This window comes from Micromesistius poutassou (genome assembly GCF_964030765.1).
Source record: "Micromesistius poutassou genome assembly, chromosome: 9".
Classification (NCBI taxonomy): domain Eukaryota; kingdom Metazoa; phylum Chordata; class Actinopteri; order Gadiformes; family Gadidae; genus Micromesistius; species Micromesistius poutassou.
The window spans coordinates 9,934,831-9,955,543 of NC_140279.1; the positions used below are offsets into that span (position 1 = coordinate 9,934,831).

The 20,713-nt window shown below is 49.3% G+C and overlaps 2 protein-coding genes across 5 annotated transcripts in view; one reads left to right on the forward strand and one right to left on the reverse strand.

Moving 5' to 3' along the window:
* Positions 1-872: 872 nt before the first annotated feature.
* LOC311353426 (sex comb on midleg-like protein 2) lies at positions 873-16,063 on the reverse strand. Of its 2 annotated transcripts, none has more exons than XM_084473337.1 (16): positions 16,013-16,063; positions 14,874-14,975; positions 14,482-14,581; positions 13,335-13,391; positions 13,102-13,172; positions 12,397-12,631; positions 11,577-11,665; positions 10,986-11,229; positions 7,897-8,192; positions 7,391-7,478; positions 6,504-6,707; positions 5,376-5,519; positions 4,998-5,129; positions 4,641-4,838; positions 4,094-4,257; positions 873-2,844 (listed from the first exon to the last, which is right to left on the reverse strand). In XM_084473337.1, the coding sequence occupies exons 3-16, from the start codon at positions 14,501-14,503 to the stop codon at positions 2,719-2,721; spliced, it is 2,070 nt and encodes a 689-aa protein (XP_084329463.1). In that variant the 5' UTR covers positions 14,504-14,581; positions 14,874-14,975; positions 16,013-16,063; the 3' UTR covers positions 873-2,718. The 2 variants fall into 2 exon arrangements, with proteins under 2 accessions (XP_084329463.1, XP_084329462.1); XM_084473336.1 differs by having other exon boundaries at positions 874-2,844; positions 4,641-4,841.
* A 1,294-nt stretch (positions 16,064-17,357) lies between these two features.
* The window catches only part of LOC311353510 (cyclin-dependent kinase-like 5), a 29,291-nt gene continuing 25,935 nt past the window's right edge, over positions 17,358-20,713 (forward strand). For 2 of the 3 annotated variants that reach the window (XM_084473426.1, XM_084473424.1), the window contains exons 1-2: positions 17,358-17,424; positions 19,716-20,203. In XM_084473426.1, the coding sequence (XP_084329552.1) occupies positions 20,140-20,203 (64 nt within the window). In that variant the 5' untranslated portion in view covers positions 17,358-17,424; positions 19,716-20,139. Of the gene's footprint in view, positions 17,429-19,715; positions 20,204-20,713 lie in introns of all 3 variants that reach the window. The other variant, XM_084473425.1, reaches the window with a different exon arrangement.

Here is a 20,713-nt window from a genome sequence, read left to right on the forward strand (position 1 = left end):
CAGAGGATCTGCCTGGACGACTTGGCACTAGAAACAAAGGACGATTCTTTGTATTGATAATTTATTTATTATAATTGTATTAATCACGCTTTTGCATTCTTGTGAAGCACTGTTCTACTGTGAGACGGTGGTTTTGAAGCAGCTAGGTGCTGAGGACGCTCCTTACGACCCTGAAAGAGTTCTTAGGTCAGAGGGAGATGTTGCTGAGTCCTGTTGGAGATGTGCAGTGTTTGAAGTGTATTATGAATGTGCTCTTAGAGCAGAGACTGACTGGTCCAATAGTTAGAGAAAAATCTAAAATCTAAATCAGGCTGAACAGGGTGCTTTATGATTTATGCTAGAAACTACTATAAAACAAATCTTATTGGCTCAAGTCATTGACAAAATCTAAATCAAAACAGCGGTTTGAATGAAATCTGGAGTGTAGTCAACATGGCTAAGTTCGCTTTGCTTTAAATGATTAAGACAAGGTTATAAACCAGGGCAGTGTCCTGGCTCTGGGTTTTATGAATACAAACGGTTATTGTCTTCTTATAAGAAGTGTATTGTAAATACACCAAATTTTGAATAGTTTTGTTATTTCTACTGTTTTTAATGTTTTTCTATCTTAGAATTCATGAACGTTGTGTGATTCAGTGAGTGTTGTGGGTTAGTTTATTTATCATTTTGCACTTTTTGTCCATGAAGGGAGGGGAGATTCCCTCCTGCGTCGTTTTTAATATACAGTCAAATCAAATCAGCCAAACACGTCTTCTCAAAGTATTTAACGCCAATCGGAAGATAAACGCAGAAAAGGTTTTAACGTGACTTCTTAAGAAACTAAAACAAAAACCTGCCTTGAGTTTTGATGAGAGGATAATCTGGTTGATGTGATCAGAAGGCTGGCTGCTGTCATGTCGGTTGACTTGTCCGTTTGTTTAATAAAGATGTTTGAACCAAGTGGTTGTCCGATCCGTCATCAACACCAGAGAACGACACGTCGCTGAAACCAGCGATTCCCAACCCCCGGTCCCCGGAACGGACCCGGACCATGGACCCGTTAGAACCGGGCCTTGAAATATTTCATAACTTAGGCTGTACGAGTCTCAGGAGACTTTTGTCTTTCCCATAAATTGTATTATTATATATTATTGCATTGTTGAAGGGAGCCTGAGAGGCATTTCATTGCTGTTGTGAATATGACAAATAAACCATCTTGAAAAACTGACAAAAATAATGCATCTTAAAATGAAAGCATTAAAATGTACTACCCATCCTCCCAAAAAAGGTTGGGAACCCCTTGCTTAGAGCGGTCCCAGAAACATGAGCTGTCAACACACGTCCTGACAGCTCATTCATATTTGATTCATGAACACCTGGTCAGCAGTCAAACTACACGGGGATGAAACCAGAGCCGTGGTGCAGACAGGTTCAGCTCCCCAACAAACACAAGATGACACAAAAAACAAAACCTCTTTTAGCGCATTTATAAAATAGAAAATATTCAACATCATAAAACGCATGACATTTCTTTGGTGTTACAAACAAGATCATGAACAGGTGACATTCGCCGCGTACGAGACATGTGTCAGAGACGCTCTGGTTAACAGCACTGGATTCTGTGTTGCATATCATATGGCACGCCAGGTCAGGTCCCAGGAGGAAGCCAAACGCGTTCTACGTACCAAACGATACAGAACGAAGACCTCTTCCCCCTGAGACCGGACCAAAGTAGAGGAAGGCCATCTCGTTCAGAACGCAGTAGGACTCCATCGTCCCCTACGTCTTTATATAAACACATCATACATATAGAACGTATATACGTGGCATCTTTTAAAATATTTACTTTCTACAAAATGTACAAGGTATGGTGGGGGTCTAGGGTGAACCCATGGACGTGTGGAACTCGAGGCCAGGAAGGTGAAAGGTCAACGGGGGCACTCAGAGGTCAGAGGTCAGGACTGGTAAAACTCTTAATGAAGCCCTTTTTAAAAGGTCTGTAACAATCCATACTAAAATAAATTAATCCCCCACAGGGGTCAGACCTGGGGTCTGGTCTGGAGAATCTGGGACCACCTGGGATTCTCTAGACCAGACCCTGGTCCCAGCAGCAGGCTGTGAGCAGGGGGGCGGGCGTGGTCCAGATCAGCTTAACGAGAGGAACGGAGTGAAGAGACCTCGTTAAGGCAGAGAGACACACTGACCTAACGGAGGAGGAGCAGGAGGAGGAGGGCTCCTCCTTCCTCCATAATCAAACTCTCTGGGCGTGGAACCGGGTCCCTCCAGGGTGTCCGTCGTTAAACACCGCAGGGGGTCTTGTGTTCGCTGGGACGGCCCGTCAGGTGGGGCAGGGTGGGCCGCAGAGGAGGTCAATGTCTGTTTCACCTCCTGCTCCTCCTGGAGGAGGAGGAGCTCTGGCCTGGCTCTGCAGGAGCGTGGGGGCGTGTGTGTGCTGGCAGATGAGGGTCAGGTCAGGTGTGTCAGGGCTTGCCTTGCCGCAGCCTCTCAATGTGGTGGCAGAGCTTGAGGGCGGGGCCCAGGTGTGTGTCAGGCTTGAGGACAGGGCCCAGCTGTATGGGCGGGGCCCAGGTGTGTGTCTGTCAGGTGTGTGTCAGGCTTGAGGGCGGGGCCCAGGTGTGTGGGCGGGGCCCAGGTGTGTGACTGTCAGGTGTGTGTCAGGATTGAGGGCGGGGCCCAGGTGTGTGGGTGGGGCCCAGGTGTGGGACCGTCTGGTGTGTGTCAGGGCTTGCCCCCCCGCAGCCTCTCGATGTGGTGGCAGAGCTTGAGGGCGGGGCCCAGCTTCAGCCCCATGTACTTCATCACCATGTCACTCCTCAGCAGCATCAGCGCCTTGCCGTCGATCTCCTGCACACACAGCGCAGCGTGAGGAACCACGCACACACACAACCACCAACATTGAACCGCAACATGAAGAACCATGCAGACACACAACCACAACATGAGGGACCACGCACACACACAACACCACAACATGAGGAACCACACACACACACAACCACAACATGAGGGACCACGCACATACACAACACCACAACATGAGGAACCACGCACACACACAACCACAACATGGAGAACCACAAAGCACCACAACATGAGGAACCATGCAGACACAACATGGAGAACCACAACATGGAGAACCACAACATGAAGAACCACAAGATGAAGAACTCCAAAGAACCAGAACAGAAGGAATCATCAGAATTTAAAGAACCAGAACTTTAAGAACCACAAAGAATCAGAACAGAAAGAACCTAAAATAACCTAACATAAAGAACAACGTTAAACTCTAAAGCTGCTTTCACATATGACCTCCGTCTTTTCTCCACATTTGTGGAGCAGGAGGTTCGACCGTGAGGGTCATTCACACTTATTCACACTTGATGCCCGATATGCGGAGATCGGTGTCAGTAGAATCTCCGGCTGCTTAAGGGGGGCAGGCTTGCAAGGGGCGGGATATGACATAGGGTCGCAAGAGGCGGGATCGGTTTTGTTTTGGTTTGACCGCAGACAGCATGCAGGCAAAACAGGCAGAACTTATCATGTTAAATGTTGCTGCAGCGATACATATATTCAGTTGCATCCACAACATCCGCATCAATCGAATCGTAAAGTTAGTGAAACTAAGAATAAGTACACAGCCTGTCAATAATCGGTGGCCGCTTCATTCCGACCATATTCAAACCTATAAGCAGACCCACTGCCGTTACTCCCGAGAGAATCGACGGAGCGGAACGTCGCTTCTGTGCTCCTCGACTATGGTCTGGGAGCCGACAGCAGGAAAGGTGTAACATAATAATATAAATATTTTTTAAACCATTCAGCAAACAAAAGGCAATAGGCTGGTTATCGATTAGGGTGTGGGTGCCAATCAATGACATGCAAACGTAGACCGAAGCGTCATCAACACGCCCACTCAACTGGTGTGAAATGCCGACATCCTACTGCTCATTCACACAAGGTAATTAGCATTTCCTCCAACGTCAGGATATGTCATTCACATATTCGGCACCTCCGTAGAATAGACGGAGAACAGACGGATGCACGTCCATATGTGAAAGCAGCTTAAAACACACACACCCTCTCTCAAACTCACGTGTTTCCTGAAGAGCTCGGCGTGGGGCCCCAGCGCCGCAGGGTCCGCCTCCCTCACAAACTGCATGACCTCCAGGATGGACCAGGAGGCGGGGCTCCGGCTGGCCCCCAGGGGCCCCTCCCTTTCAGGGACCTGGGGCTCGGGGCCCGTGGTGGAGCTGGCGGCTGAGGGGGATGGCAGACTCTTTAGGTGCGTTCCGAACACAGGGTAGCACAATGCTAACTAGCACAATGCTAACCATCTCTCACTGGAACACAGCGTAGCACAATGCTAACCATCTCTCACTGGAACACAGGGTAGCACTATGTTATCTATCACCAACATTCACGATTCATGTACACATTTACACACCGTCGGAAGCAGTCAGGGCGACAGCCAGCTCGTCAGAAGCAGTGAGGGTGAGGCGTCTCGCTCAGGGGACACCATGACACTCAGCTAGGAGGAGCCAGGGATCGAACTAGCAACCTTCCGGTTACCTCCTGAGCTACATGCCGCCCCCACAATCGGTATGGGAACATCCCATAATAACAACCCTTTCTTTGCGTACCTTCCACCCTCCGGAGGGCGGTGGAGGAGGCGGCCTCTGGGGGGTGGGAGGAGGACCGGCGGAGCGCCGCCCCCCCGCGGGGGTAGAAGGGGTGGTAGTCCGCGTGGGGGCGGGGGGTAGAAGGGGTCATGGAGCCGGAGGCGGAGTCCATGAACCACGCCTCCTTCAGTGGGCCGCCGTCACCGGGGGGCAGGGTCTCTGCTGGGGGGGCAGGACTCAGTTAGACCTGGAATTGTGTGTGTGTGTGTGTGTGTGTGTGTGTGTGTGTGTGTGTGTGTGTGTGTGTGTGTGTGTGTGTGTGTGTGTGTGTGTGTGTGTGTGTGTGTGTGTGTGTGTGTGTGTGTGTGTGTGTCCTACCTTCTGAGGGGTGGGTGTCGCTGCAGAGGTGTTTGGGGGAGAGGGAGGCAGTGTATGGTGGGGAGACCCCCGACAGACCGCGCTTACCGGGCCGCTGGGGCAGAGACGGGGCCTCCAGCACCTCTTCTTTCACTGGAACACAGCGGAGCACAATGCTAATTAGAACAATGCTAACTAGGCTAACCATCTCTCACTGGAACACACAGCAGAGCACAATGCTAACTAGCACTATGCTAACTATGCTAACCGTCTCTCACTGGAACACAGGGTAGCACTATGCTAACTATCTCTCAATGGAACACAGTGAGGCACCATGCTAACTAGCACCATGCTAACTAGCCTCATGCTAAGCGGCGAGGACCAGGCCGGCGACGGTACCTGACTGGTAGGTCCTGAAGGGCTGGCTGCTGAACAGGTTGTCCCCCTGCAGGTGGAGGCAGACCGTCTCCAGGAAGCGCAGCACGAAGGAGGCGCTGGAGGCCGAGGGCAGCTTCACCAGACACACGCCGCCGTCCGTCCGCACTGCAGCACACACCCCATCACAGACCCCCACAGAGCTGTTAGTGACCCGCACTGCAGCTTACCCCCCAGGACAGATCCCACAGACCGGTCAGTGACAGACTGATAGTTAGAGGGCGGCATGGCTGGCTGTCGCCTTACGTGGTTGATTCCACCGTCGGTTATGCATTATACTGCACTTTTCTAACCAGTGGCCGCACAAAGCGCTCTACAATACTTCACATTCAACAATTCATGCACACATTCACACACCGACGGCGGAGTCAGCCATGCAGGGCGACAGCCAGCTGGTCAGGAGCAGTCAGGGTGAGGCGTCTCGCTCAGCAAAACCTCGACACTCAGCTAGGAGGAGCTGGGGACCGAACCAACAACCTTCAGGTTACCAGCCAACCCGCTCTACCTCCTGAGCCACATGCCGCCCCAGTACCCTCACTGTGTTTTCACACCAAACGCAACAACGCGACACGATTACATACAAAGTCAAAAGATACAAAGAGCGCAATCACAAGGATTTGCAGTGTGACAAATTCAGCTGAAGTTGAAATATTTCAACTTTGCCGCGGCATTCGCGTGAGACAGCCAATCAGCGTTCACTCCCTGGGTGAAGTAACGTAAAACAGCCAATCAGCGTTCAACCGGCCGGGCCAACCGTTCCCTGCACTCCGCAGTGAACCGCAGCTTGGAGGAGAAAGTGATTGTTGCCGTTTGCGACTCCCGGAGCTCTATATATAATATATAAATATCTACATAATATAATATAATATATACGATATATATAATATAATGGCACAATGGCATAATGGCACCGTTGGCGGGCAAAAGATGCGACAAAATTTGCTGCGCGACAAAATTCGTCTGCCATAACTACACAGCAACAGATTATGATTTATTGCGCGACAAAACTTTGGTGACAGCGCGACCAGGAGAAAAATGTGTCTTTTGGTGTGAACACAAAGTCAGAAGGGGCCGGGTGGGCGGGGCTCATACCTCGGACCACCTCCCCGGACCCCGAGTGGGTCTGCAGCGCCGACAGCAGCAGCTTGGGCTGGTAGGAGCAGTCCACGCAGGACTGGACCACCTGCTGGAGGACCTGGTTCACCGGACCCGGACCGAAGTGGTCCGGGAGGCGCTGCACCTGCTTCCGGTCCAGGTGGGGGCCACAGTCACCCTGCTTGTTCACGTACACACACACTGGGAGGACACACACACACACACACACACACACACACACACACACACACACACACACACACACACACACACACACACACACACACACACACACACACACACACACACACACACACACACACAGTTATCAAGGGTTAGGATGGAGTTAGTGTGGATGAGGATGGGGTTACCATGGGGACAGGGTGACCATGGGGACGAGGATGGGGTTACTGTGGGGACAGGGTGACCATGGGGACGAGGATGGGGTTACCATGGGGACAGGGTGACCATGGGGATGAGGAGGGGGTTACCGTGGGGACAGGGTGACCATGGGGATGAAGATGTGGTTACAGTGGGGACAGGGTGACCATGGGGACTAGGACGGGGGTTACCGTGGTAATCGGGTGACCATGGGGGTGAGGATGGGCTTACCGTGGGGACAGGGTGACCATGGGGACGAGGATGGGGTTACCGTGGGGACAGGGTGACCATGGGGACGAGGATGGGGTTACCACGGGGACAGGGTGACCATGGGGATGAGGATGGGCTTACCACGGGGACAGGGTGACCATGGGGACAGGGTTACCGTGGGGACAGGGTGACCATAGGGATGAGGACGGGGTTATCGTGGGGACAGGGTGACCATGGGGATGAGGACGGGGTTACCGTAGGGACAGGGTGACCCCCTGCGGGCTGGTCCTCACCTGTTGACAGCAGGTTCCCGAGGCCAGTTGGGCTCTCCTTGGGGACAGAGATGCAGCCCACCGGACCAGGGGGCACCTTGGGCTTCCTCTGGAACACAGAGACACCCACTGATGAAGACTAGGACCAGACCAGGACCAGGTGAACCAGCTGAAAACCCTTCATCCAACATTTGAGTGCTTACTGAGCTATGTACTAGAGAGGGCGATCCACCTGGTGAGAGGGTTCAAAGTGTTTGCTGAAGCTCTTAAGACGGCAGTTCTCCCAGATGGGGATGATGAGGTTCTCAGGTTCCATCCGAGTGCTGAAGCTGTTTCCACCATACCCTGTGTTAGTTCCTACCCTCTCAGTGATGCTCCTGACTCTCTCCCTTTTTCTCTCTCTCCCTCTCTCTTCCTGCTCCCTCACCTTGCTCTCTCTCTCCCTCTCCCTTCCTCCCTCCCTCTCTCTCTCTCTCTCTCTCTTTCCTCTCTCCCTCTCTCTCTCTCCCTCCCTCTCTCCCCCTCACCTTGCTGCCCGGTTTGGGTCCTCTCTTCTTGTGGGGCCGGGGGGCCAGCTGGGTGTGGACCCCCAGGGGCCCGGGCTGGGGGCCGCCCCCCGGGGAGCTGGTCTGGCCGCCGGTGGCGGCAGCGGCCACGGCCCTGAGGAGGGCCAGGGTCTCGCTCTTGGGCCGCCGGCCCCTCACGCCCTTGCGGACGGGCAGCTGGGGTAGTGGGCTGGGCAGCCGGAAAGGGGCCTGTGTGGAGCGGCGGCTGGGCTTGGAGGGGGAGAAAGACGGCAGCGGCTGGGGCTTGGTGGGTGACACTGGGAGAGGAGCACAGGATACAGCAGAGGGTTAGCATCAACTAGGGAGTAGCTCAGGAGGTAGAGCGGGTTGACTGGCAACTGTGTAAAGGTGTGGAGCACAGGGTGTGGACTGAGGGCTGGAGCCCAGGGTGTGGAGCCAGGGTGTGGACTGAGGGCTGGAGGCCAGGGTGTGGAGCCCAGGGTGTGGACTGAGGGCTGGAGCCCAGGCTGGGGGAAGGGGACCGCTGCAGTAGGGGTGGGGGAGGTGGTTTCGAGAGGACCGCCTCTATAAATAAGGAAGGGGTTGAGGCTAGTCTCGGTGCTATGGCTATGGCTACCCCTTGTGGCTAATTAGCCGTGAGCCATATGGACTTTAATTTCCTGTGCGAGGCCGGTCAAAGCCTTCAGCTGGCTCTCTATTATGAGATCCACAGGAGGGAGGGGGGGTGTAGGGCCGTGACGCTACTCGATAGCAGTGGTTCTCAAATGGGGGAACGCGTACTTTGGAGCAGTGCTGGGGGTACTTCCACCCTGACCACATTTCCATCCTGAAAGCTGGACAATAGACAATCGAGAAAATGGACAAGTGGTTGAAATGTAAATCTGAAATAAGGAGAATCTGTAAAAAATAAAGCACATTCAGAAACACCATGGTTGTGAGGTGAAGTGGGTACTCAGCTGAAAAGATATCTTAGAGGGGGTACACTAGTAGAAAAAGTATGAGAACCACTGCTCTATAGGATAGGAACCAGGCTGGTCACCACACCATCAGTCATTCAGAGACACCTGCTGCCATCACGGCCAGTCGTGGCTCATCGTTAAAATAAGCACAAACGTCACGCAGCATAACAGGCTCTGAACATGTGGCCTCTCGTCTGAATATCAGACAGAGGGAGAGACATGGACCAGGTCTGTGTGCCGATGAGGAACGTGAGTGAGCCGGCTGGGATGGAAACAAGGCATTCCTCTGGCGACATCACCTCCATCTGGCCCGTAATGAGGGGTAATAACCACCTCATTCTGCCCAGACTTCACACTGCGCCCCGGGCTTCTGGGCCCTGCACACCACAACTCAGCACGCACAAACTACACCAGCCGTGCCAACACGCCCGTCGTTAATAAGCGAGTGGCAGTAAACAGACTGTTGATGCGGGGTCAAAAGGACACCCCTCCCCCCGACGTCAACAGGAGTGAAGAGAGGAGATGAATGTGCAGAGGCTGACATGGGAGACAGAACCCAGACACACGCCAGAAGACACGCGAAGAAAAGCTATTCTCACAGTCCTCAGGCACACAGGTCCACAGCCAGACGACCCAGGAGGAGAGGAGAGGAGGAGAGGAAAGGAGAGGAGAAGAGGAAAAGAGTAGAGGAGAAGAGAGGGGAGTAGAGGAGGAGGAGGAGAGGGGAGGAGGAGGAGAGGAGAGGAAGAGAGGAGGAAAGCAGAGGAGAAGAGGAGAGGTGGAGGAGGAGAGCAGAGGAGATGAGGAGGGGAGTAGAGGAAGAGAGGAGGAGGGGAGAGGAGAGGAAGCGAGAAGGATAGGGGAGTAGAGGAGGAGAGTAGATGAGGAGGAGAGAAGAAGAAGAGGAGAGGAGAGGAAGAGAAGAGTAGAGGAGGAGGAGAGGAGGGGAGAGGAGGAGGAAGGACTCCCGGGCCTGAGAGAGGCTGGTGAGTTGAGTGGGGGGTCTGCTAGAGAGGGCTGTGGGGTGAGGGCAGGTAGATGAGGTGTCCTCTGCCTCTCCTCTCCCTGCTGGGGCTGCCGGTGTGAGCGAGCCGGAGGGGCTCAGGCGCCGGGCGGAGGACGCTCTGTGTAAACACTGTGGGAGGCTCTGTATAAACAGGGCAGGATGTGGAGGACATACGTCTTCCTTCTCCTCACAGCGCACTCACAGTCAGAGGGCTTTATGAGCACCGAGAACCCACCACCATGTGGCCAAAGCACAAAGGAGAGTGAAATATTAAGAAAGAAGAAAAAGAAAAAAAACGAAATAGTGAAAACAACAATAAAGAAATGAGGCAAACCATTAAAAAAATAAAAACATGACACGTCCCATCTCTCTCCCTCTCTCTCCAGACATCAACCAGCTGTGAATCTACCCTGTGTTCAGGGTGATGTCACTTCGATGGAGGTTGCTGCTGTGTTGTGCTCTGGACATTATGATGTGTGTGTTTAAAGATCAGAGTGTGTGGGGGTTTGTAAATAGATTCCTGGGACCACGCAGAATTCAGCTGGTTGATAACCCACCCTGCTCCGTCCCTCACGCTCCGTCCCTCACGCTCCACCACTACATGCTACGGCTCGTCTGCTCAAAGCCCTAGTCAACGAGCATTAGGAGGACGATTTGGAAACAGGCCTTAGAAGTCCCGTTTCTTAAATACAAGATGGTGGTGCCGGCCAACTCCACGGAGATCCTCTGTGGTGGGAACCCAAGCCAATACACAACTCAGTACCACACAGAGCCTAATGGGAGGTGGACTGGAGCCTGACCAGAGCTCTGCTGCCACCTGGAGGAGAGGAAGAGAAGAGCAGGAGAGGGGAGGAGGCGGATAGGGAGGAGAGGAGGAGAGGAGGGGGGAAAGGAGGAGAGGGGAGAGGATGAGGGGAGAGGGGAGAGGAGAGAAGGAGGGGAGGGGAGAGAGAAGGAGGAAAAGGAAGAGAGGAGGGGAGAGGATAAAGAAGAGATGAGGAGAGAAGGACTGGAAGGGAGGAGGTTCGACATGAGAGGAAATGAGGAGGAGAAGATGAGAAGGAGAGGAGAAAGGAGATGTAGAGAAGGTGGGTAGGAGTAGGAAAGGAGGAGCAGGGTCTCACCACTGTTTCCGGGTGCCTGCAGGCTGTGCTTGGTGACTGAGCACCAGCCCACGGGGAAGATGTCCCGGGAGTCGTAGCGGCACCAGTAGTCGAAGGCGCCCCTCCAGCCGTCGAAGGTCACAAACACCTCCTGACCTTTGACCTGACCCACAGTGGCCGGGCAGATGAGGTAGGGGTTCTTCTTGTCCACCGCCTCCAGCTTCATGCCAGCCGTCAGGTTGTTCTGGGGGGGTCGGGGGGGCTCCTGAGAGAGAGAGAGAGAGAGAGAGAGAGAGAGAGAGAGAGAGAGAGAGAGAGAGTCCATGTAGAACAGATGTCCATGCTGTTCTACAGCCTACAGACCATCTCTATCCCCTCATCTACAGATTGTGTACCTGGTTTTGACCAGATGGTGGGACCCTGACCTATACATATCTATATATATATATTGATCTACAAATATTTTAATATTTTTACAATTATATATATATATATATATTGTGAATATTGGCCAATATATGGACATGGTCAATCTTTTCCTCCCTAGTATCTGCCCTGGCCCCTAAACCCTGTATGGTTGGGGCTCTAGCTCTGAGGTGAGGGGCCTCCTACCTTCTTGAAGGCTGTAGCGGGGGCCATCTCTGCCCCGTTGAGCGTGCGGAGGAGGAACATGGGCCACGATGACGCGTTCATACGAAACCCTGGAGGAAGAAGAACACAAGCACAACCGTCAACCATCAACTGTCTTTAATTCACTCTGCAGCTGGAGTGGATGAAGTCTGGTGATGAATGTGGGGAGAATGGAATGACACGGATAATTGCCTTGAAATGGTGACAAACTGTAGTGTTTAATATGCCAACAGAATAACATACACCACATGTGGTTTCAGAGTATGAGGTAGTCTAGTGGTCCAGGGTAACACATTTTAAGACCATTATGATTGCAATTCATCCAAGAATTACTTTCAAGTCAATAAATGTATTCACATTCAAAATAACGTGACTACACAGAACTTTGTGGAAGAGTTGTAAGAGTATAATATGTGATGCTTCATTACACAAAACCGTAGATCCTACTAGAGAGATTGTAGACGACTTAAATGTCTGCCGTTAGTGGTTAATCTACGTTGTTAAAGTGGGGAGCTGTATGTCTGGACTGTCAGAGAAAGTCTAAAACGCTGGAAAACAGGAAACCGGATGTCTTAAACAAGCCCTAAGGCCCTTGTCTTTGTGGTGTAGGACCACCAGCAGGGGCCCTGAACATTATATTTTCGTTTTGGAGAGAATGATCATAAGAAAGAGGATTAGGGCCATAAGTTCTGACTTTTGTGTAGGGCTGTGTTTGCGGTTAGGTTGGATTACATCCAAGTGTCCCATTGTGTTAGATCAGATAATAATAGATGATGGATGGGGGTGTGATCGTCGTGGTTACCCAGCGGCGGCTGCAGCATGTCGCCCTTCTTCTCACAGGTCCCGATGGGCTGGATGTCGGCAGAGTCCACCAGGCGCCAAAAGTCGTTGGTGTTGTCGCTGCCGTCCAGACGCAGGCGCAGCCGCACGCCGGTCACGCCCATCACCGTGGCGATGCAGACAGAGGTGGAGTTGCGGGGGTCGCGGGCCTCCAGCTTCATGCCTACCTTGAAGTCGTTGGAGGGTGGGAGCCTAGACTGCGGGGGGGGGGGGGGAGATGGTCTGGAGGTCAGAGGTCGGTTTGACTCCAAGCTGGAAGGTCCTGGGTTCAGTGCCTATTGTCCTCAGTCTACCTGGAAGAACCTGAAAGCAAGACGCCCCTACCTGCTCCTTAATGACCTTTCTCTGTACTGTCTAACCCCTGCCTGCTCATTAATGACCTTTATTTGTACTGTCTAACCCCTACCTGCTCCTTAATGACCTGTCTCTCTACGGTCTAACCCCTACCTGCTCCTTAATGACCTCTCTCTGTACTGTCTAACCTGTAAACACCTGTAGTGAACACCTGTAGTGAACAGCTGTAGTGAACACCTGTATGACTGTAGTGAACAGCTGTAATGAACACCTGTATGACTGTAGTGAACAGCTGTAGTGAACAACTGTAGTGAACACCTGTACTGAACAGCTGTAGTGAACACCTGTAGTGAACAGCTGCATTTCTGCATACCTGGCGGAAGAAGCTTGGAGGAGCCGGTGTGGATGATGTTTCTTTCAAGTACTGCTCCCAGCTGAAGGCATCTGAAACCAAGAAAGAGAGAACACCATGAAACATCTAAACAACCATGAGGGTGCTGGGTGTTTGAGGACTTAGAATGTGTATGTGTTTGTGGACCTAGAGTATGTATGGTTTTTAGGTGTTTGAGATGTCCCCAGATTAGATCATCCATGGAGTAGAACAACCTTTAGTGGCTGCAGGGTTGGGCCTCCCCATCTTCTCCTTCCCAGCTTCTTTCTGGTCTGAAACGTAAATGAAAAGACGTTATTAATATAACATGGATTATTATGTAATGATACACACTGCCCCAATGGAATTGGTAATCCATTTTCACATTACGCCTCAGAGATTATCAGAGTAATTTGTGCTCAATTGAATGATTCAAATACCCTGGAAATTCAGAGTTCTCGTGAGAGTACAATTTGAATTAATGATTGGTCGTAGTGTTATCCAATCGCGTGCAGTGATATTTTCAAATGCATGCTTGGTGCCTCCCCTCGAGTTGGACCATTTTCATTACTCGTTGCCATACCCTACAGCTTTCTAGATGTGGGTCTGAATTTCCAGGCTATGATTCAAACTGTATTTCATGTTGAAATGTCATAACTTACTGCAACCAATTTTACAATACAAATCATTTAAGTGACTGAAATAAAGTTTCACATTAGAGTAAATGATTGGGATACCATGGAGGGGCCATAGTTCAAGATGACATCAGACAGACATTCCTGAACTGTCACATGTCAAAGATCAGTCATTCACCAGGTCTAGAAGTTGAAAGCTGCTGTCCAACCGTCACTGCACTTCTTGTCAAGACTTGAAAACGCAAGAACCAAAGCTGCCCTCAGAGACGGATCATGATCTAGTCTGAGACTGGATCCTCTGATAAACTGAACTGCCAGTAAGTCGCCCACACGTTCTCATCAGAGGACGCACAGTTTGAAACATGTGAGTGATGGATGATGCATGGGCCCATCGTTTAATCAGAGTGAATTCCCCTTCCAAAGCTAAGCAACATACTTATTGTATTGTACGTCCTGGGACTTAAAAATAGTACTTAGCATCGTGTAGCATCTTATCCTAGCTATCTGTGTTGTGTACGGGGAATGGGTTAACTAATGGGTTAATGGGTTAATTGTTAGTGCTTGACACGTGGTGCTATGAACATCCTTACTGGACCGACAGAGATATATTGTTGTTCCTCCTTCTTCTGACAAATTAACTTATTGTAATACACTTTGGATGAAAGCGTCTGCTAAACGCCCTGAATGTAATGTTAGTGTGGCTGATTAATGCGGTGCCGCTAGGCCTTAGTGGGGCTGGTCTTCTTACCCTTCAGTGATGGTTTGCCCATGGCGGCAGACCCCAGGAGTTCGTCCGTTCAGGGGACAGACTGATGCAGGCCGGGCTCTACTAGAGGATACCTGGTGTCCTGAAAGGAGGACAAGAGCCAGTGAATGAATGACCTTTTACCTAGAGGTTGGACATCATACACAACTCCTTAGTCTAAAAGCCCCTGTTTGGATTAATTGCTTCTCTTTCTATCTATTCACATCCATCCATCACTCCTTCCATCACTAACATAGCAACATGATGCTATTACTGGCCAATGGCCGTCAGTGATGGATGTTTAAACAGGAAGATTTTATGACAATCCTTTATTGCGGTGCCACGTCTAAATGTACCAGCCCCATTACGTATGGGTGAACCTTCTTCTGACTTACCTGCCCGCCCTCTACCTGAATGGCTCCTTTCTCTCCGCTGGACCAAGGCTGCTCCGGGCGTCTTCAGTGGATTAATTACATCTGTTTTCAGTCCATCTTTTTCTGCATTTCGGGCCAATCAAACAACACCGTCCACAGACAACACATATGGTTAGTCTCCAAACCAAGACCCTGTCACCTCAATAATACCAACTAGATTGGGGTTTGAACTTCAAAGCATTCATTCATCATCTAGGCTTTACATGAAACAAACAATACAGAGCTCATACAGCTTGTACAAAGGTGTGTGTGTGTGTGTGTGTGTGTGTGTGTGTGTGTGTGTGTGTGTGTGTGTGTGTGTGTGTGTGTGTGGATTAGTTATAGGGAAATTTGCAAAGTGTTGTCTATTTCTCTTCCTCCAAATGCTGATTAGGGTGTACAGTTACAGATATTAAGGTATTATGTCACTGACTGTAAAAATAAAAAATAAAAATATTTGTTTACATGCTTGGGCAGTAAAACTAAGTACATATTGTCAATTCGTTTTAAAACCACAAAGATATTTACTTTGATAAAATGTGTGTTTAATCCTAATAAAATAAAATAAAAGTTATTCTCCAGTTCATTTATTGAAATTTAATTAAACTTCCCATTCAAAAAGACACATTTTTTACATTTTAACTTTTGTTTCAAAGAATATAAGACACAAATAAATTCTGCTTCTAACTTTTAGAGGACTTTTTTATGATGTAGTGTTGTTTATCATCAGTGTCACGCAAATAAACCACGATCACCCTCGCACTTGAACGTCTCATTCCTAGCTACCATCACAAAACCTGTGGTTTGTTGATTGTAATATTAGTTCGTTTATTACACCATGAGGTATTCATAACAGGCTTGGCTGAGAAGCTGACTTAAAGCTAAGGCTAGCTAGTTAGCATCAGCCAAGAGCTAGCACTCTGGTCACTAGCCCCTGGCTAATAACTAGCTAGCATTAGCTTTCATGTTAGCGCCTTAGAAGACTTATTAGAAGCACCTAAACAACCGTCGTAGCGTATTTAATTGTCACACACTGTCTCAAGATGTATCGCTTCGACTTACGAATGTTAATATTTTTCCCGAAAGTTCGTAGGAGTACGAAATATCGTTAAATAACTCACGTCTCGCGCTCTTCCTCGTCCTCGTATGTGTGTATGTGTGTGTGTGTGTGTCATAGACTGTAGGTACAGGAAAATATGATGGTGCGTTCACGTCATGTGGGATATGAAAGATTGTGTGTGTGCGTGTGTGTGTGTGTGTGTGTGTGTGTGTGTGTGTGTGTGTGTGTGTGTGTGTGTGTGTGTGTGTGTGTGTGTGTGTGGACATATTACTATATTATAGCTAATTTAAAAAAATAAAAAGTTTGAACCGTGTCTTATTTTTTAACTATAAATGACTATATTTGGTTTTTTAAGCCTTCTGGTAGATGGATGGGAAAATCTGTCCTTCACCACACAATATGACTCTTAACCATCCCATCAAAAACAATCAAACGATTAATTTAATGATGATGTTTAACTCCCTAGTACCCTCTGCACGCCAGTGGTAACAGTTTGCTCTACAAAAACATACTATTGTTTACAAAGGTTATAGGCCTACTTGCCATGATTGGTCTGTCCAGCAGGTGGCGCCAGATCCAAGCGGAAGAATGAGGACAAAGTTAATCTAAAGGAAAAGATCACCTTTTTATACCTAGACTCTTTCCCACACCATACCCATGCATTAATCTCTTAAAGATTCACCATAATACTACCCAAAAATATTATTTTTTATGTATATAAATGTATATTATAATGTATATTATAATATATGTACTAATTTAATATACTATACTATTACTAATACTATATACTAATACTATTATTATAATAATGTATTATTATGAATATATATTATAGTCATATTATAACATATATATTATTATATATAATATATATATATATATTAATATATATATATATATTAATATATATTTCCCATGCACGTCCTACAGTTTTTTGCAAGGATGGTTGCGCGCATTGTGTGCAAAATGCTCCAAAGATGAGGAATTAAACTGGTTTGATGATGTTATGCTTTAATATTTAACAACGAAGCCTACCTAAGCAATAATTTGTACTTTTTAGATCATAAGAAATCGGAGTATATTTTATTAAAACTTCTCAACATATGGACACAGGTTGATTGAATGATAATTGACATGCATTGACATATATTTTGCGTTGACATTTACACAAGGGTGGCTGTGAACTTCTTAAATTATGTAATTTACAAAACGGCTACAATCGTGTCACAACACTCATGCAGCAAACTGGGATCCGTGGTTTCCCTCCTCCCTTCCCATTGGCTCACACAGAGAAGGCGTTCCCATTACGCACCTGTATTGACACATCATTGGACGCCCGGCACGTCAATCAAAGCCCCGTTGCCAGGCGCCGTGCCTGCAGCGGGGTTCGGTTACTGCGCGTCTCAGTGCGCAGCGCAGCAGATCTGCACTGGTGGGTGGAGACGGAGACGCATCTTCTCCTGGACAACAGTAAGTGAGTGTGTGTTTTTCTCTGTGCATAACAACGGACTGCTGTCCACCTGATGGTGCCCCACAGTGGGGGGTATGGTGTCTGAGGGGATGAGGATGTTTAATGCAAGGTAACGTTGGGTTTAGGGGGGTTGTTGGGTGTTATGTGCGGTTTTACGCCTTCAGATAGACCCGTTGGCTGTGTGTTGATGTGTCTTGAAACTAGTTCAGCAGCTCAGAGGCCGGACTACCTGTGTGGATGAGGAGAGCGGTGGACGTTAGAAGGGAATCATGACTTGATGTGTTTTGTTTATTGGCTTGTTTTTATCCTCTGGTTTGGACATGCGTGCAGCTGCAATGTGGAGGCAGCTTGTGTGCGCATATACACACACGCACACACACACACACACACACACACACACACACACACACACACACACACACACACACACACACACACACACACACACACACACACACACACGCATACGCACACACACGCCTTCGTTTGCAAACACCTTCGAGTGTCATGTCAACAATGACGAATTTATAAAGAAATATAGAATGTGTGTGTGTGTGTGTGTGTGTGTGTGTCTGTGTCTGTGTGTGTGTGTGTGTGTGCGTGTGTGTGTGTGCGTGCGTGCGTTGTGTGTGTGTGTGTGTGTGTGTGTGTGTGTGTGTGTGTGTGTGTGTGTGTGTGTGTGTGTGTGTGTGTGTTTGTCTGCGTTTGTGACCAAAAGCAACAGGGTTGCATTATTCGGTCAATAATCCTTAAACATGTTTCACAAAGATACTTTCGGAGTTAGGTTTTTAATAAACACACTTACATAATTCCTCCTCTCAGGCTGCTTATGGGGCCGGCTCAGGAAACATACATCTGAGTGGGAATGAGTCACTCTGCTCATAAAGACATAATGTATTATCCATAGCTGTGTCCAATTAAAAAAAAAACTCACTCTATCCAATAGGCAGTTCAAAGAGAACATACTAGAAGTAGATAAGGGCACTGTTAAGGCAGTGTTGGCATAGTTACTGTTTGAAGCACAGCACAGCATTCTTGTTTGAATTGGGTTAGTTTTACCTTCGGCATGCTCCCGGTCGGCTCTGAGTGGCGGCAGAGAGACCTGTGGAGGTAAGAGGTCAGCGATACGACAGGAGACAGAGGTTCACTGCTGGTACTGGCCGGTAAACCAGCTAACCGGCCAGCACCCCATCACCAATTTAAAATGTTTTTCCTGTATGTGTATGTGTGTCGATTACGGCCCCAATGGCACTCCTGACCATCCCTGGAAGGAGGGATCCCCCACTCTGCGTTCCTTCTCTAGATTTCTTCCTTGCTGATGAAGGGAGTTTTCTCTTGCCCTCTGGGGGGCTCGGCTCAGGGTGGGGGGGTCATAACCACACGGCCTGTTAACACTTTTAGACTGGACTGGTGATTAAGGGCTATACAAATACAATTGAATTGAAATTTAATTGATCAGAGAGGTAGGACTCAACAACAGGCCCCCACCCCGGTGCCCACAGCGAGGTGTTCAGACGGTAGCGTACGGAGGCCTGTGTGTGAGCTGCATCAGCAGAGCTTCCAGCGTCACGCGTGGGTTAGTCGAATGTCTCGGTTTTCGTGTTTTCATACTATTGTTTTCCCTCTCTGAAAGGCCTGGGCATAGAGGCTCGCATCACAAGTCAGACAGTATCAGATCAGGTGTGAGTGGTAGTAATGAGTAGTATGTAATTGTGTTATGCACTGACGTAGTATGTTATTAAGGTACTAATTTCTTAGTATTGGCTAGGACAACACAAGGACATACATAAGTAGATGGCCAGTGTTTTCTAGTTCTTAGTGGTTAGTTACTTCTATCAGAAGTCTAGGCCTACAGCCTGTAATCATTAACATCTGGAGGTGGACTTCACCAATAGGTCAACAACATGAAACAGGTCATAGGTCAACAACATGAAACTAGCTACTACTAGCTACTACTAATGTCTAGCCTTCACCCTGACCCCCAAACCTGACCCCCACCCTTACCCCGCACCCTGACCCCCCACCCCCACCCCTTACTCCCACCCTGACCCCCTCTCCCTCACCCCCTCACCCCAACACTGACCCCTCAGCCCACCCTGACCCCCCACCCTGACCCCTCACCCCCACCCCTCACCCCCACCCCTCACCCCCACCCTGACCCCTCACCCCGACCTGACCCCCCACTCCTCACCCCCACCCTGACCCCCACCCTGACCCCCCACCCTGACCCCCTCACCCTGACCCCCACCCTGACCCCTCACCCTGACTCACCCTGTGGTGTTTGGTGCAGGGCCGACTGGGACGCCACCATGTGCATCGTGAGGTCTTCAGAGAGCCGGCACCTCCCTGGACCCGGCCGCTGGGCCGTCCACACCGTCTTCTAGAAGGGACATACACCTCCTCCTCCTCCTCCGCCTTCTCCTCTTCCACCTCGCTCTGACCTCTTTAAAGCTGAAGCTCCTCCTCCCCTAACTCCTCTCTCACCTCCTCCTCCTCCTATACTATCTCTACATCTAACTCCTCTTACCTCCTCCTCTATCTCCTAACTCCTCTCCCCTCCTCCTCCTCCACCTCCACACCTAACTCCTCCACCTCCTCCTCCACCTCCACACAACACTCCTCTCCCCTCCCCCTCCATCTCCTCCACTTCTAAACCTAACTCCTTTCCCCCCACCTCCTCCTCCACCTCCTCCTGCACGCTGTCTTTTAGTTTCATGAAGCTCCCCGCCATCGGTGATGTGATGAATAAGTTTGAAGTCCTTGGGATCGTAGGTGAAGGTGAGCGATCCTTCCTCTTCGATGTGACTTCCTCTTTCTCACATCATGGAGTCATTCAATGCTGTGTGTGTTTACTGGGCCATGTCTACACGTTCAAAACTATTCCTCAGAAAAACAAAAATACTATGTGTATATATATATTTATTAGAAATCGCGAGATAGTGTGTAACAGTTAAATGCGCCGAGATGATTGTTTATGTGCTTCTTGAAGTGTTCTGAGGCCCTAACATGAAAGCTGATGCTAGTTAGCTAGCATTATCTTTAATTCTGTTATTGACCCTTCAGTCTGTAATAGATAACTAATATTACAATAAACCACATGTTGATATATATCTATATATACTATATATATATCATATATCATCTATATATATATATGCTCTGCCCAACACAATATAGGCCTGTGGTCATTTGGCACCAGCAGCAATCTGAAATCCAACTCAGTAATTACAAACACCAGTCACAACCATTGGTGTCCACCTAACGATCTGCTTGGATCTGCCCCCACCC

Bases quoted from the DNA above. Each gene is read 5' to 3' on its own strand.
- LOC311353426 (XM_084473336.1), bottom strand. From the start codon at position 14,503: ATGGGCAAACCATCACTGAAGG. The intron at 6,708-7,390 runs GTGAGGACCAGC...GTGTCCTCCCAG, and splicing joins CGGGAACCTGCTGTCAACAG to TGTGTGTGTACGTGAACAAG. The intron at 5,520-6,503 runs GTATGAGCCCCG...TGTGTGCTGCAG, and splicing joins GTCCGGGGAGGTGGTCCGAG to TGCGGACGGACGGCGGCGTG.